Source organism: Aptenodytes patagonicus, chromosome 3 (assembly GCF_965638725.1).
Source record: "Aptenodytes patagonicus chromosome 3, bAptPat1.pri.cur, whole genome shotgun sequence".
Taxonomy (NCBI): Eukaryota; Metazoa; Chordata; class Aves; order Sphenisciformes; family Spheniscidae; genus Aptenodytes; species Aptenodytes patagonicus.
In genome coordinates this window covers 61,604,013-61,618,912 of record NC_134951.1, presented here as the reverse complement: position 1 = coordinate 61,618,912, position 14,900 = coordinate 61,604,013, and the positions used below count along the sequence as shown (strand labels likewise).

General features: G+C 47.0%; 1 protein-coding gene across 1 annotated transcript in view; it reads right to left on the bottom strand.

Moving 5' to 3' along the window:
• RNF217 (ring finger protein 217) overlaps positions 1 to 8,298 on the bottom strand; it is a 71,576-nt gene extending 63,278 nt beyond the window's left edge. Inside the window, exon 1 of the mRNA XM_076333526.1 lies at positions 7,630 to 8,298. Within this exon, the coding sequence (XP_076189641.1) occupies positions 7,630 to 8,298 (669 nt within the window). The remainder of the gene's footprint in view (positions 1 to 7,629) is intronic.
• Positions 8,299 to 14,900: the final 6,602 nt, after the last annotated feature.

Sequence of the window (14,900 nt, the reverse complement as noted above, 5' to 3'; positions counted from 1 at the left end):
GACTCAAAAGTTAAATAGCCTCTTCATCACTAGACAAGTTTGTCACTTTTTCTATACTAGAAAGAGTCATAGGTACTTGACTAATAAAATCCTATAGACAAGGACTTTTTTTTTTTTAATATAATTCGTAAAGAAAGTATTAAAAAAAAAAAGAAAGAGCAAGAGAAACATAAGTGCAAGCAGCTAAAGCATACCAAAAGACAGATAAACCAGTGTAACTGGGTGGGTAAGTAATGCCCTTCTTCACCAGTTTAAATTCTTTTGAAGAAATTACATCCCTTACAACTCTTAATCATTTTGACAATGTACTTACATCCTGGCCATGTAAGATACGTACTTTCCTTGAGCCTGGCTGGTTTAGACTGCAGGAAGCAAGATATTTGTACAAGAAGAAGAGAGGAATGAAGGGCCAAGAGGCCCCAGAGCCGTTGGAAGAACAGTTGTTCTGGGTGGAGGAACAGGGCAGAGGTGAGCTGAAGGCCTTCCCAACCCCCATTTCACTCCTTAATTTCTCTTTGTTCGGGCAATTAAAACCCAACAGTTCAGTTTTCAACTCATTCCACTTTAAAATCCCTGGACTGAGTCCATACCTGTGCCTGGTAGCTCCTGGGAACAGCTGGTGGGAGCAGTGGGAGGGAAGGCACGCGGCAGACGATCTCCTCGTGGCTCAGCCTGTCTGTGGGCCCCAGTGCCAACACCACCAACAGACCAGTGAGGTGCAACACACTGGCTAGGGGAGGCAGCTGACAAGCAGGGCTTCTGCTTCACAGAAATTTCGCATTTTCAAAATTAGATTTCAACCCAAGCTAAACCAAAACCGGTTCTCCTTCATCTCCCACTGCAATTTCACATTCATAGGAAGTCTTTACCCTTCAAAATCAGCTTTACTATCAACACCAACAAATTCATGGCACCACTGTAGGACTCACCATTTACCCTCACTCCTTGCTACCAACATCAACAATTTCATGACACCATTTATCCTCACCCCAGGAATTCAGGCTTTCCCCCATTAGCAAAACCCTTCCTGCAACTGTTCAAAGGTGACACCATCTTTTCTATTCCCAGCATCTCTGATCCTACAGATCAGTTTTAACGGAAATCTTCTTAGCTGTAAGAAGAACAGCCACTCTTTTCCCCCTTCACTCCATAACAGCATGGCTAAGAAACGATGGCCACATATTCCAGCTCTATATCTGACAAAGACTTACGCAAACAAGAGGGAGTCACAGCTATCCATGTAGAGTAAGCTTGCAGTTACTTCTACACAGGGAACAAACATACCACACAAAGCGGTGGTATGTTGACAAGAGTATCTAGGCCTACACACACTAGGACAACTAGGCAGTATTATCATTCAAGAACATTGCTCAAAACTAGTCTTCTTTAAAAAGAATTTAAAAGTATTTCCAGCAATGCTTGATTTTTGTAAAACTTTGTTCCAGACTTAAGTTTTGGCCCAAACCAGATCCATCCACAAGCATTCAAGAGGGACTAAAAGCCAGCTATATGCCTAGTGCACTTTAAAGACTAATGCTTACAATCTTAAAAGCACTTGGGTGTCATCCTGAACTGTGACAGTAACCCTTGGGCAGCTGGCTATGCAGCAGTATTTCGGCAGTGGCACTGCATACAACACGTCAGGAGAACAGGACAGGCTTTCAGAAGCTGTTTGCTGAAAATGACAATGAAGAAGTTTAGGTGTTCCTGCAGCTTACAGGCTGCTCACAGCTGATGGACCAGGTCTATCTGCCTCCTCCTTCTACTCAGGAACATAGCCACCTTACAGTGGCTGAAGTGGCTGTTTTGGTTTAGAAAGCCTGTAATCTAGCAAGTAATATATTCTCTTCTCCTCCTGCGCCTCTCTCCCTCCTTTGTAAACTTCTGTGTTCTTGCAACATCAGCTGGAGGCTGGTCGCTCACCCTGCCATCACCTCCTGGTAGCCACTCTGCAGCTGTCCTAGCAACTCGCTAGCTAGCGTTAGAGCATATTTTTGGATTAATAACCCTTGCAAACACAGAGCTTCTCCCCCACTGAATGACAGTGGCCCTTCTGCGCTCTGGTTTGACTCAGGGCACAAGCAGCTCATTAACCATCCGATGATTCAGCACTTGGTGCCTACATTTCTGCTGGATGGCTTTCATCAGCAACCAGACTACAGCTTTGAAGGTGTATCATTTATATGATACCATCAGACACCTGAAGAGGCACACAGGTGTCAAGTCCCTCCGGCTCCAAGCCGGTACTAGTTTTAGGCAATACAGGCTGCTCCTAAATTCTCCTCTTCGCTGCATGGCTTTATAATCACATTCCCCACAAAAATCCTGGCTGTAACAGTCTGCTGCTTTTTCCTCCAGGTCTTTCAGAAAGAGATCATGCACAGAAAAGAAAGGGGCCAAAACCAAGATCTCAGGTCACGGAAAGAGAAAGACTGGTAACAGGTCCTGGGCAGAGGGAAGACAATCTCTGCATTTCACACTCAGGGGAGGAAAGAGGGATTTTAGTCCCACCAAAACCAGCCATGCACAAAATGCTGTTGGATGCGGCCCCTCCCTGCCCCCAACAATCCCTTCCGATTTACTCACAGCCACTAATCTTATTAGAGTTCCTATAATTAAAGCACCATAATATCTGATCGAGAATATAGTATACTTTTAAATTAACTCACCCGAAGTCCTTTAATATAAGAATTACTGCTCCAAGAGAATTACAAGATTTACAAAATAAAGCATCACTCATGAGCATAGGATCAAAACTGGATTATCAAGTTTCCTAACTTGCATGTAGAAAAAGCGGGCAGTCAAGTCACCAAGGTTCCTATAAAACTTTTACAGCCACTTTATAGGAAAAGTGAAACAAGTATAGATACAATTATATATATGTGTATATATAGCTTCAAATATTTATTACAGAACATATTGTACTTTATAGATGTTAGGAAACAGCAAATGTTATTTTGGTCTAGTCAATACTTGCTAAAAAGTGAGGAGTGAGATTGTTGTTCTGAATAGCACTTGTCAGGTTTACAGATTAGGGAGATGAGAAAACACATATAAACCTTAGCCTCTTTACCAGTCCGGGATAAGTTAAATATAAAAACCTAGTTAAACTTTAGGTCTTCTCCCTCTCTTCTTAAGTCAAAATTCTTCCCATACCTATTTGTTTATTTTTAAAGAAAATTTCCGAACAAACCCCACCCCCACGCCCACCCCAGACACACAAATAGACAAAAAGCAAAACCAGGCACAAATACTCCCTTTGACTCAGACGTACAAGCAGCCAGGAGAGGTTAGGAAATGAATCACTCATTTAGCAAACCTACGTGTGCACACAGTTTCTGGAATAACCCAGGTTTGGTGCCATGTTAAATGGAGAGGAAGATGGGAAGTGAAGGAGATGTGAATGCAATATTACATCTGTGAGATTGAGTGACCTGGTTCTTCCCCCCCCGTCCCCAGTTTGTATACTGGATACACGAGTGTAGAAGCCCACAGCTCCCAGCTGAAGGGAAAATGGTTCTTCTACCCTTCTGACCCCGACCTCACTCGGCACATACCTGAGAGCCCATGGAGATGGCCTCCATGAGCACCACGGTCCTGGAAGAGCACTGACATTTCAAACATTCACACTCTTCAGCCTCATCCATTTTATGTTTGCGATTAAGCGTAACAACAAAGAACAGCTTTGGGCTGCATCAATTCCTGGAGACGGCGTTTGTCAGGACCTGACACAGGCTCTGTGGGACCCAGACCAGGTCCTGAGGTGCAAGAGCCTCAACCTCTTTCGTGCTAACCCATCACCCATATCTACCCCTCCCTCAATTTCTCTGGGTCCCAGAGAATAAACTCATAGAAATTTTTTGTCAGTGGTAGATAAACTGGTCGTAGTCAGACCCTGAAAAGCCCTCAGGGGTCTGCGAGTATTAGGTAGGGAGAAAGAATAGGTAAATTGAGGCAGAGGTAAAGTTACACGATTTACCAAAAGTCAGGCTCCAGATCAGCCTGGGCACTCCAGGCTCGCCTGCTAAGCTTCTGCTCCAGCCATTAAGTCTTTGAAAGGGATTATGCAGCAAGGTGCTGCTGATAAGAAAGACTGGATTTGACCTCTAAGGACCTTCAGATGCGACATTCCTAAATCAATTACCCTCCTTTTCCAGCATGCTGGTAACACTATGAGTGAACTCTGCAGTTGGACTATTTTCATCTGGATAATCTTCTTTTCAACAATGCCTAAAACTTCAGTTGATTTTCTGATCTATAGAGGGCTCCAAGGCAGAAGTTTTGATGCTGTTACATGTTTGCATTGAAGAGGGCAGAGTGCATTAACAGGGTTTTTACTTTGCTACTCCATTAAGCATCATTTCAGAAATCATGATGAAACCGTCATCAAGAATCCAGCTTTCTTCAGTGGGAAAACACACAGACATTAAAGACAACATGAATTATTTTAAGTGTTATACTTCTGCCAACATACTGCACATTGTCAGCATGAAAGACCACTGCTTCTCCAGAGACTTACAGTCAGCCAGTGTCCTCTCAAACAAAGGGCACAGATTGCTACTTCTCTGACAAGGAAACCAGATCTAAACAATGCATATTGCTGCTTGGGGTTTTAGTTTCCGGTTGCTTTTGTTTGTTTTCAATTTCAGGTACATTCCTAAATCAAGTTGACTTTATCCAAACTGAAAATCTGTTAAAATTTTCAAACAGAAACAGCTTTTCAACATTTACTCCTTTTGAACTGTTGGTAAATTTTCTTTTTTTCTTTGCTACATTAAGTGCTAAGTCTCAAAGATGAAAGGCAACTTTATTTCTATCCTATACTGCCTTTCCACTGATCCTCCCCAGAAACTCCTCTAATATAACTGACATGGAGAAACCTTTTCTCTCCCCTCAGGATGAGTCACAGGGTCCTTCCACAGCACAAAGGAAAGATACATCACTTCTTGTTCTTCTCAAAGAAATATCACTTTCTCATTCTTTTAAAAAAAGGAAGACAGGGGAAGAACACATTGGACTGTTACTTGGGAGTGTTTTGTTTCCTTTTTCCCTGAACAAATTTATCAAGCAACTAAAATTCTGCCTGGTCATAACATCATCTGTAACAATGTGCCCACAGAAGTGCTCTGTGAATCTCCCTCCTCAAAATCAGTATCCCTGCTGCAGACATCCCCTCCTCTGCATCTGTATCCCTGCCCCATCTTCTATGCACAGGAGTAAGTACTCATATGGCTATCTGCCAAGCAGACCTTTTAATAGCTGCTGGGATAAGCTTTGCAGAGTGCTCAGCAATAGTAGCGGCTTCCCTGAAGAGGGCATCCCTGCATACACATCCAACAGCTGGCCAACGCGAAACCCACTTCATGGGGCACATACCTGGTTTCCAGGCCAGCCAGCTGTTCCAGCCACCAAGCTGCTGGATTGGTTGCCTAAACCAAGCAGAAGAGTTCTTCGGTATGGCTTTAGCTCCTGGATCACATAACTTCCATAGAACACTGTAAGCTACTCTCTGTATCGCTTTAGCTCACGGCTAATACTGAACCTATTTTAGGTTTGGGCAGAATCTTGCTCTGATGGAACTTTTTCCTCAGACCTTGTAAGATCCTACACCCTTTCTTACTCAAAGGAAACAAACAGGGCAAAACAGGCACATCTAGTGGCATTTCAGCTATTTTAGACAAGTTATACCCTAAACCCAGCTCTTTTTCATCACTGATTCAAAAAAGGGGCTTAGATAACCGAATTCAGTGTTTATGCCTACACTGCAGACATCTGAATTTCATCATCTGAGGCCATTACCGATGACCCTGCCTGGTCATTCCTTGAAATATTTTACTACCTGTTTTAATGGGGAAGAACTGCCACAATTCATGGTGTCAACTTGTAGAGCAGACTGCAGGCACCTGCAGAAGCTGGAGAAGACCACCCTGACATCACACCACTTCGCAATTTCCAGCTTCAAAGCAAGACAATATTCTGACACACAACCTCAGTGGCAAATACAAAGGTGGCACAAACATACACTGGCAATATACTCTAAAAACTTGCCGAGAGTTTCCAGTCCACCACTTAACTGCAAACCAAACCATTCCGGGCTCTGTGCACAAAGTCTCGAGAAGACTTACTAAGTGTTCCTGAGTTTCAGTGTTACAGGAGACATACAAAACACAACTCTGCTTCTCCCGTTCATCAGTTCCCACGTTAAGCCCTTCCCTGTTATCTAAATATAATGAAGGTAGTCCATAAAAATGCCAGTGAGTTTACGATTAGCCAGAACAAACGCTACCAGCACTAGTAAATGCTATGTAGGCTACCAATGCCTGGAAAGGAGCACGTGCTTCACTTCAGCCAGCATGTGCAATTTCCAAGCAGTGAAATGTTCCCTGGTCAGAACAGCCTGACAACTATTTATAGTGCGTGGGGGTAGCTGTAGCCATCCATCCCATCCCTATGCACGCAGCCCAGCGGGAGCACAGACTGCCCCAGCATGGCTCCCAGCCCCAACAGGTGTAAAAATTCATTCTACCGCCACACCAAACACGTTTCCACCGAGCACGTCCCAAAGTTTCTGTTGAATAAAAACATAAAGGTAGTAAGCAAAGGGTTTATTTAGCTTTGTTTGTCCCACATACCCATACTTCTCCCATTGCTCTTTGGGTTTAGGGCATGCCTACACTAGTGGCAGAAACAATGCCCAAGTGTTTTGTGATGCTAAACTAGCTACTAAAAACAGCAGCGAAGACAGAGCTTTGCTTTCAAGCTACTGATTTTGGTTTGAAACAGCAGTTCTTACTGACAAAACAGTGATGAAGATACAAGCAGCCCACACTGAGTAGCTATCCACCCAGGATGAGCAGCTATCTCCCTAGGATGGAAAAGTTGTGGTTTGCTTTTTTTTCCCCAAAGAAGTTCTTGTTTACTGTTGTAACTGTGATTCTTCAAGAACAGTCACACAGACACACACCCCCTCCATTTTAATCTTACATAATTGGCGTAATACCAAACGCGATGTATTCTCAGAGAAACAGGCCGAGCGGCTGCACAGTCCACCAAGGGCGCACCGAAGACTCGCGTGCACAAGCGGCAGCACTGGTGCCGAGCGGTACGAGGGGCTGCGGGGTGGCAGCCAAAATCCCCAGCCCCTCACTCCAGGAGTCGCCTCAGAGGCAGCTGCTAATGCTCCCAAACCCTGTTCCTTATCATTCTCTGTGCTCCTCTTTAAAGGAAGCCGGTGCCAGCCACCTAACAGCAAGAGTTTGAGAATGCAAAGAGAAAATTCTTTGAAAGATGGGAAGAGCCTGAAAATACAGAAGTGACCGACCCGAGAGGCTGCGTAACAACGCGCAAACACGGTCATTAAATCAGCAGCTCACAGGCAGGCGGCTGCCAAGCCCGTTCCGCACGGGACGGGAAAGGTTCCTACGCCACCCCCACCCCGCCCGAGCTCAACTCGCCGGGCGCACAAGCCGCCGAGTCGGGCCCGGCGCGATGCTGAAGCCGGCGACCCGGGCTCGCCGGCGCCTCACGCCTAACGACCTGCGGCAGCGCGGCGGGCTGCAGCTGCGACTGCACCGTTTAAGAGTTTTGCCCCTCAGCGCGCGCAACTTCGCAGCGCCTGCCGGCCCGTACCTGGGAGCTGAGGTACCGCTTGAGGCACTCCTCGCACACCGCCTTCTTGCAGCAGGACAGGGGCTTGATGGGCTTCTCCTCCAGGCACACCCGGCAGCTCAGCACCAGCAGCGGCCCGAACTCCCCCGCGATCAGCCCGGAGAAGGGCTCGGGCAGCAGGTACAAGTCCACCACCTCGATGCTGCCGCCCGCCGACAGCGGGTCGCCGCCCGCCGCCACCCCGCGCCGCGCCGGGGGCTGCCCCACGCCTGGGCCGCCGCCGCCTGGGCCGCCGCGGGGGGAGGCGGGGGTCGCCGCCGGCCGGTCGTTCTCCACGCAGTAGACGGTGCAGTACACGTGCCGCCGGGGGGGGCGGCGGCGGCCGTTGCCCCCCTCCGGCCCCGGCCCCTCCTCCGCCAGGGCCGCCGGCTCCCCCGCGGCCGGCGGCTGCTCCGGCCCGGCCGCCGCCTCCGCCTCCTCCTCCTCTTCAGCCCCTCGCCGCTCAGGGCTGCCGGCGGGCGGCGGCGGCTCCCCGCTTCGCCCCGGCCCGGCCCCCCCGCCGCCCGGGGACGACTCTCGCGGCGGAGGCGGCTCGTCCGGGCCGGGCTCCCGCGGGCCTCCGGCCGGGCTCGGCGGCGCGGCGGCGGCGGCCGCCCGCGGGGCGCTCAGCGAGCTCTGCTGCTCCCCCATCGCCGCCCGCCGCCGCCGCCGCTCCTTCCCATCCAGCCGCCTCCCGGCCCCGCTTCTGCTTCCGGGTCCCGAGCCCCGCGCGCCGCGGCCCGCCGCGCCGAGCCCCGCGCCGCCCGCCCGCCCGCGGGCGCCGGCCGCCGCCGCCCGGCCTCCTCCCTGCGGGGCTGCGGGGGAGGGAGCGGCGGCAGCGGCGGGTGCCGCTCAGGTCAGCGCCGCCCGCGGGGTCTCGGCCGGAGCCCGACCCCCATGCCGGGGAGGACGCGGGCAGCCGCCCCTGGTGCCGCGGGGCAGCGCGCCCGGCCGCGCCTCGCAGCCGCCCCGGCCCGCCCCGCGCGTCACCGCCCCCTGCCTGCGGCGGCCGCCCCGCCGGGCGCGCCCGCCTCCCCCCGCCCCTGCCTGCCGGCCGCCGGCCGCCTGCCTCCACCCCGCTCTGACGCGGCGCTCCTTGGCCTCGCCCCTCATTCAACCGTAAACACCGCCAGCCTGCCCGCACGCCGCGGCCCGGCCCCGGGTCGTCCTCCCCGCCGTGTACCGGTACCTGGGGCCGGGCTGCCCCCCTCCTTTCCTCCTTCTGGGGGGGCAGCGGTGGCCGCCGCTCCCCAGAAGTCGCCTCCTGCTCGAAAGCACGGGGGGAGAAGTAAGAGGGGGCGTTGCGAAGCAAACACCGGTTTAACTTTCATAACGCCTTTATGCTCCGAGAGTGACGTCTTCTGAACAAACTGTGAGCATCCAATTAAAAACCGTCCCCAAAGACAACAAATGATAGCGAGCAGAAGCAGCGCCATCCTTGCCATGTGCCTTTGGGAATAAGCTGTGCCTGTAAGAGCCATGCGCTAAAAACAAGCAATACAGTGACATTCACAAAAATAATTTAAACAATTAAAACCGGGTGGATCCGCCTAAGTCTGAAATCATATCTGGTTGTTTGGGTACTCTCAATTAAGGGGATTAGAGGAATGTCTGCGCATTCTACTCTGAGAGTCTGCCAGTATACCAGTGCCTCCGCTTGAAGACAGCATCTCCAGACCTTGACGTCGTCAGTTACATCATCGCATAGGGCAGATGTCATGGAGCTGAGACCGCAGCAACTGAGTAACTTTACAGGGACTGTGCAGTTCCCATCCCAAACTTTGTCTAGAGTGTCAGTCAGAAGGTAATCGGTTGCTCTCTTGAGAGGGCATGGGGCTGGGCTAACTGGAGTAAGAGGAGGAGGAGGAGGGGTCTGCAAGTGGGGAGATGACAGTGGGGGATACCAGGGGTGTCTGCGTGCTGTCAGCTCAACCCCAGTGAGCTCATTAGCTCAGGCTCACGCAGGCCCCATAGGACCCGGAACAGGTCCATGTGTTTGTCTGGTTCCGTGCTTAAGCTCAGCAGCCCTCCAGCTGTCCCAGTGTGTGGGGTGTCGAGGACACTGGATGGGGCCAGCCCAGCTTCGGAGGGCCCTGCGTGGCACTGAATTATGTGTGTGCTCTGGAGAGGAGCTGAGCCTCCCAGAAAGCCACACGGGGAGCCTGCCCTGGCCCCCTGCCTGGGGGCTCTTCGTCTTGAAAATGCTGTATTTCTTCCAGACCCAAGCTGTCCTGAAAGTCAGTGTGAATGAATTTGTGCAGTGTCAGACTGTAGTTACCCCTGCAGGAAAATCATATAGAGGAATTACTTCTTTTAAACAACACGTTTATTTAGCTTTTCTTATTTGAGCCTCTATAGTTCGCGCTCCCAAAGCTTACTTTGAAAATACGAAGTGTAAAACTTCTAATGAATGAATAAACATCAGAATTTCCTACAACCCTGCCATTTAAGAAGCTGGAGCTTAAAGAAAAAACCTAGAAAGACAACGTCATTGCAAGAGCAAGCAATATTGCTCAGCTGTTAATTCAGAAATGCGTGTGCTAAAGCACAGCAGGGGAAAAAACAGTCCTGGGGAATTCAGGGTGGCAATGCTAATTGTACTCAGCGGAGGGGAAGGGTTAGGCACATATGGGTTACAGAATTGGCCGTGCCCTACCAGGCTATGGACTGAGGATAGTTCAGTTGCCTATGCCCAGCCATGGGTCCTGCTGGTCCCGACTGTGAACAGTGGGCAGACATGCCAGCCCCAGCTGCCCCTGGTGCCCCCCATCCTGCCCTGCTTCTGGCTGGGACGGTAGGACCAGCCCTGGCTGCTGAGGTCCTGCCTGGCAGCCCCCGAGGGGGCCCTGCCACTCCCTGCCACATGGTTCCTTGACATACGTATGCTTTGCAACAAGTCTTTGCCATATTCTGTATATATTCTCTCAGGCATATTAAAAAAGTATGACATTATATAGTAGTAGACAGAAAGAAATACTGGGCTGAGGTAAACATAACATGACCTGCTAGGACGTACTGATTGCCTTTCCCACCATGCCTTTACACAGATTCATATTTGAACGGCCTCAAGGAAGAATTTTCCAAAAAAGACCACCCTAACCCCCCACAAGCCCCCAACAATCTGACAAAATAAGATGCTGTGTTGCATGGCACTTGCTTATTCCCCAAGAGATCTGGTGAGAGAACAAGCGGCCAGTGAGAGATGCTGGTTCTGTTGCTCTGCACTGCTGGTAGGTGCCTGTGTGCGCAAAGCAGGAGCCCGTACAGGGCTGAACGTGTGGTTCCCAAACAGGCTGCTCTGCTGCTGACTGACAGCCTACATGATGCATCTTAGGCTGGCTGTTGCCCAGGTTTTGAGAAACCATGAGTCAGATTTGCATCCAGAATGACTCTGTTGCTAAAAGCTTTTTGGTTTAAAATGCAACTTTATATCCACACATTTTACACTCTGTGCAGAGCATGTCTAGACTTTAAATAAAACCTTATGGAAGATATTAAAAAGATAGCAGCACTACCGGATTTGCATAAGATAACAGATCAAAATAAATTATCCTACAGAGATAAACCTTTTTCTTGCTGAACTGTTTGGCTTACGAGAACTTCATCGTGTTTGAGCACAGTTGTGTGGACTGAGTCTAGTTGCTTGGAAGATTACTTTTCTCCCTGTGACATACCACCAAGTCAAACTCCACAGAGATTCACACATTTGAGCTCTGCAAATGAAGTATGAGGAAGCAGCTGGTGGGGCATTCATTCTCTTTGAGGGATCCCCAGTTTTGGAAAGCTCTATCCACCGTCGTCCACCAGAATCTGGATTTGCTTACCTCTGGGAATGCAGCAAAGTCCATCATTTTTTTCTTCTTTGTTAAAACTATTGGAGGGTTTGGTTTGAATACGTATGTTTACAGGTGGTCCTTTTAATCACACCTGATTTTTAAATTCCACAGCTGAGATCCAGGGCAGGCACTTGTATTTTCAAACAATAAATATAATTGACTGCCACAGTTCTGGTAATGCCTGAATTCAGGGTTGTTTTTTTTAGTCACACTGAACAAAGAAGTGGTGGTGGCTATTGCATCAATGAATTCAATTTTTCCCAGTTAGTGAAATTTTACAAAGTATTGCCTGAGAATTTCCATCCTTCCTTATTTTCCCTCAGTTCCTTCTTTCCTCCCTTCCTTTCTTTCCTTTAATCAAAGAGCACAAGCTTACATAAAACTTCAGCAAAAGAAAGTAGGCTATGCAGCACATAAGAATTCATTACTATGCACAATCATTGAAGCACTTCTGTAGTGAATTTAAAAACTGATTGGATACTTTTAGCAATACAGCAGAGCTAAAGCAGGCTGTGCTGTCTGTACCAGCTATGTATTTATCTCTATATCTCTGTGTGTGTGTGTGTGTGTGTACACATATATAAAAGGAGAACTCAATTTCCCAAGGCTGTAGTTCCTGAGACTTCATGAAAATTACTTTCACTAAAAATAATTAATATTTTTAGGATGAGTAATTAACATTCATTCTTCTGGGCTTATGCTGATGGCCTCTGAGGAAATTTGAAGACTTACTTTCCTACGTATAGCAGTAAGTAACTGGCAGCACGGTACTGGGTCATTGGGTGTAGAACTTACTTTTTGGCAGGGTGTTCTTTTTTACCTTTCTATTAAGTATTTTTTCAAAGTATTTAAAATTTTCGTTTTCTGTTTTGCCTACCATTGCAAATGTATTCTGAGTGTTTTATGAAATGTCTTTAACCAAATGTTTATATTTATTTTGAAAATTAAATAAAAATTCAGGTTCTCATGTTTGCCCCTCAACCCTTGTAATTCTATTCTGTACACTCCACATATAATATTCTGTCTTACATTCTCCAGAATACATCCCGTATATACCACTTACACTCTGGACGTGGTCCTGCTTTCAAAAGTTATAAACTGGCTATGCTGGCTTGACAATTTTCACCAAAAAATATCTATAACCTTCTGTGACAAAAGCTTGTGGCAATGGTATAGCAGTCATGACAACAGGTTTCTGGGACCGCACAGTGAGAACGGAACTCTTAAAGCTTCCCCTTCATATGCAGTTCTGAATTTAGGTGGAATACATGGGCACAACTTATTTGATGGTAAAGAAGATGTAGTCATATAACTCATCTAGAAAAATCCTCCTAGCATCTGAGTTATAGTATGCAAAAGAAAGTTTTGTTGACAGTGCTTGGTTTTAATAGTTATACAATATGTTTCTGCAGCTAGAAGGAAAATATAGTTATCTGCTTGGGCTTCTGTTCCTCTTCTGAGATGAAAGAGTCATGTATGTTCCACAGAAAGTGTAGGTTAGAAAAAGGCATGCGCTAGAATTATTTCTTACAAACATCCTAATTAAATCAGGAAGAATGACTGTGTGCTTAGTTTAATTGTTACAGTATTTATTTTGAAAACAGTCTGTGCCAATATTTTTATCTAGCACTGTGGAAACAACCTTCAAAATACAACTATGTATCTTGAAAGTATCTCCAGAAATTCCAGTAAATAGCTTTTGCATATTTGGGAGAACATAGTCATTGGCACATCACTGGAATTACAAGATAGATATATTCATGTATGTGAGTTTCTTCAAGCAGAGAAAGCATTGCCTAAATGAATCAAACCTTTTGGACCACATATGTGCTTACTATCCACATCTGGGTTAAGGAGAGAAAATCCTTTTCTGAAATTTATGGATCTTCCCAAACAGTTCTTATCAATGTCTCAAGTCACCTTTTAAAGGGCACCTACAACCTCAATGCATCCTCCTTAACGCTTCTCTTGCTTTGGAATGGTGTAGCCTGCACACTTCTTCAAAATCCTCCTTTACACCTGCGACACTGTTTTTTTCTTAGTTCTTTGCCTGCATCACTAATTTTTAGTGTCTTTCTCTTTTTTCCTGTCACATCTTTTCTTCCTAAAAGTACCACAAAGCTCTGTGTTTAGCCTACAGCTTTGTAGACGGACTCATGACTGTGTTTCTGTTCCTGATCTTGCTGAATCCCGTTTCCCATTGAGGGCTAGACTCACCAGCAGCTTAAGATGATGGAAACGATTCCTCCTCCTCACCCAAATCTTTTATTCTTCCTAGACTTTCTTATCACATTATCATCCCTCATGTCACCTGGGTTCATAACTTGGGAATCACTTTCATCTTCAGCAAATGCAAAGAACCACTTGAGTTCAGCAAGGTACTTAAACATCAAACTTTTCGTAGAGCAGCAGTATATATTTTTAGGTTCTTGAGGTTAAAACTGAGAGACTGAGCTCATGACCGCAGATTGCTTCCCCAGGTGGGCTTATTCGCTGTTAGTCCCAGAAGCACACCTGAATCAGGCTACGCTCCATGTATCCCACAATCACCGATTTTCTCCCTAACAGCAGGCAGCACCCAAATCATTTTTCAGCATTAATCTGGAATAAAATGCCTCGATGCACAGCCTGGATGCGATGCAGTCATTTTGAGGAAGCTGAAGTTATTTACCACCGTCAGCAGCAGTACAGGCATGAGACCGTTCCAAACTACCTCAGCATTTTTAGACTCTCCCAAAGAAAGAATCCTTCATTACTGCATTATTTTTATTAATATGCCTTTGAAGTTATTTTTATAGTAATAGCTGGCCACAGGATTACCTGACAGCAGCACAGCGAGAGAAAATTCTGCTGAAGGGCAGATATATTGTATAGCTATTATTGTTTTAATTGACTATGCAGAATGATACATAAATAGAATGTTTTGTGAAATAAAGACTTAGCAGCTACGTTTTCAAAAATATCGTGAGTAATTCTCTGATGTGCAAATTGCCATATTTTCCTTCTTAGCTTCAGGCTTCAGAAGCAGTTGAACATTTGTTAAAACAATTGTCTACCCTTATTACAGGATTATCAAATTATGCTTTTATCATTTTGTACTAGAGGGGTTTTTTTACAATGTTAATCATTTAAAAGGATTTCAGAAAATAATCAAATTAAGTAATTAACCCGATCAGACAGTGGGGATACATAGAGCTGTTCAAATTAGCTATTTTTTAATTATGCTTCTTTACTTCGTAAAGCCAGATTTCAGAATGATTTTGAAGGCTTCCTTATGCTTGTCTCTGTAATTCAACAAAACCCGCTGTTATCGGCAGAGGCTCCCATTACATGCTTTGTGACTCCGTTGAGACTTATCGCTTCTGCAAGGAGCCGCTGTAACAAATAGAGCTGTCTTCACGAGCCGAGCAGGGACGG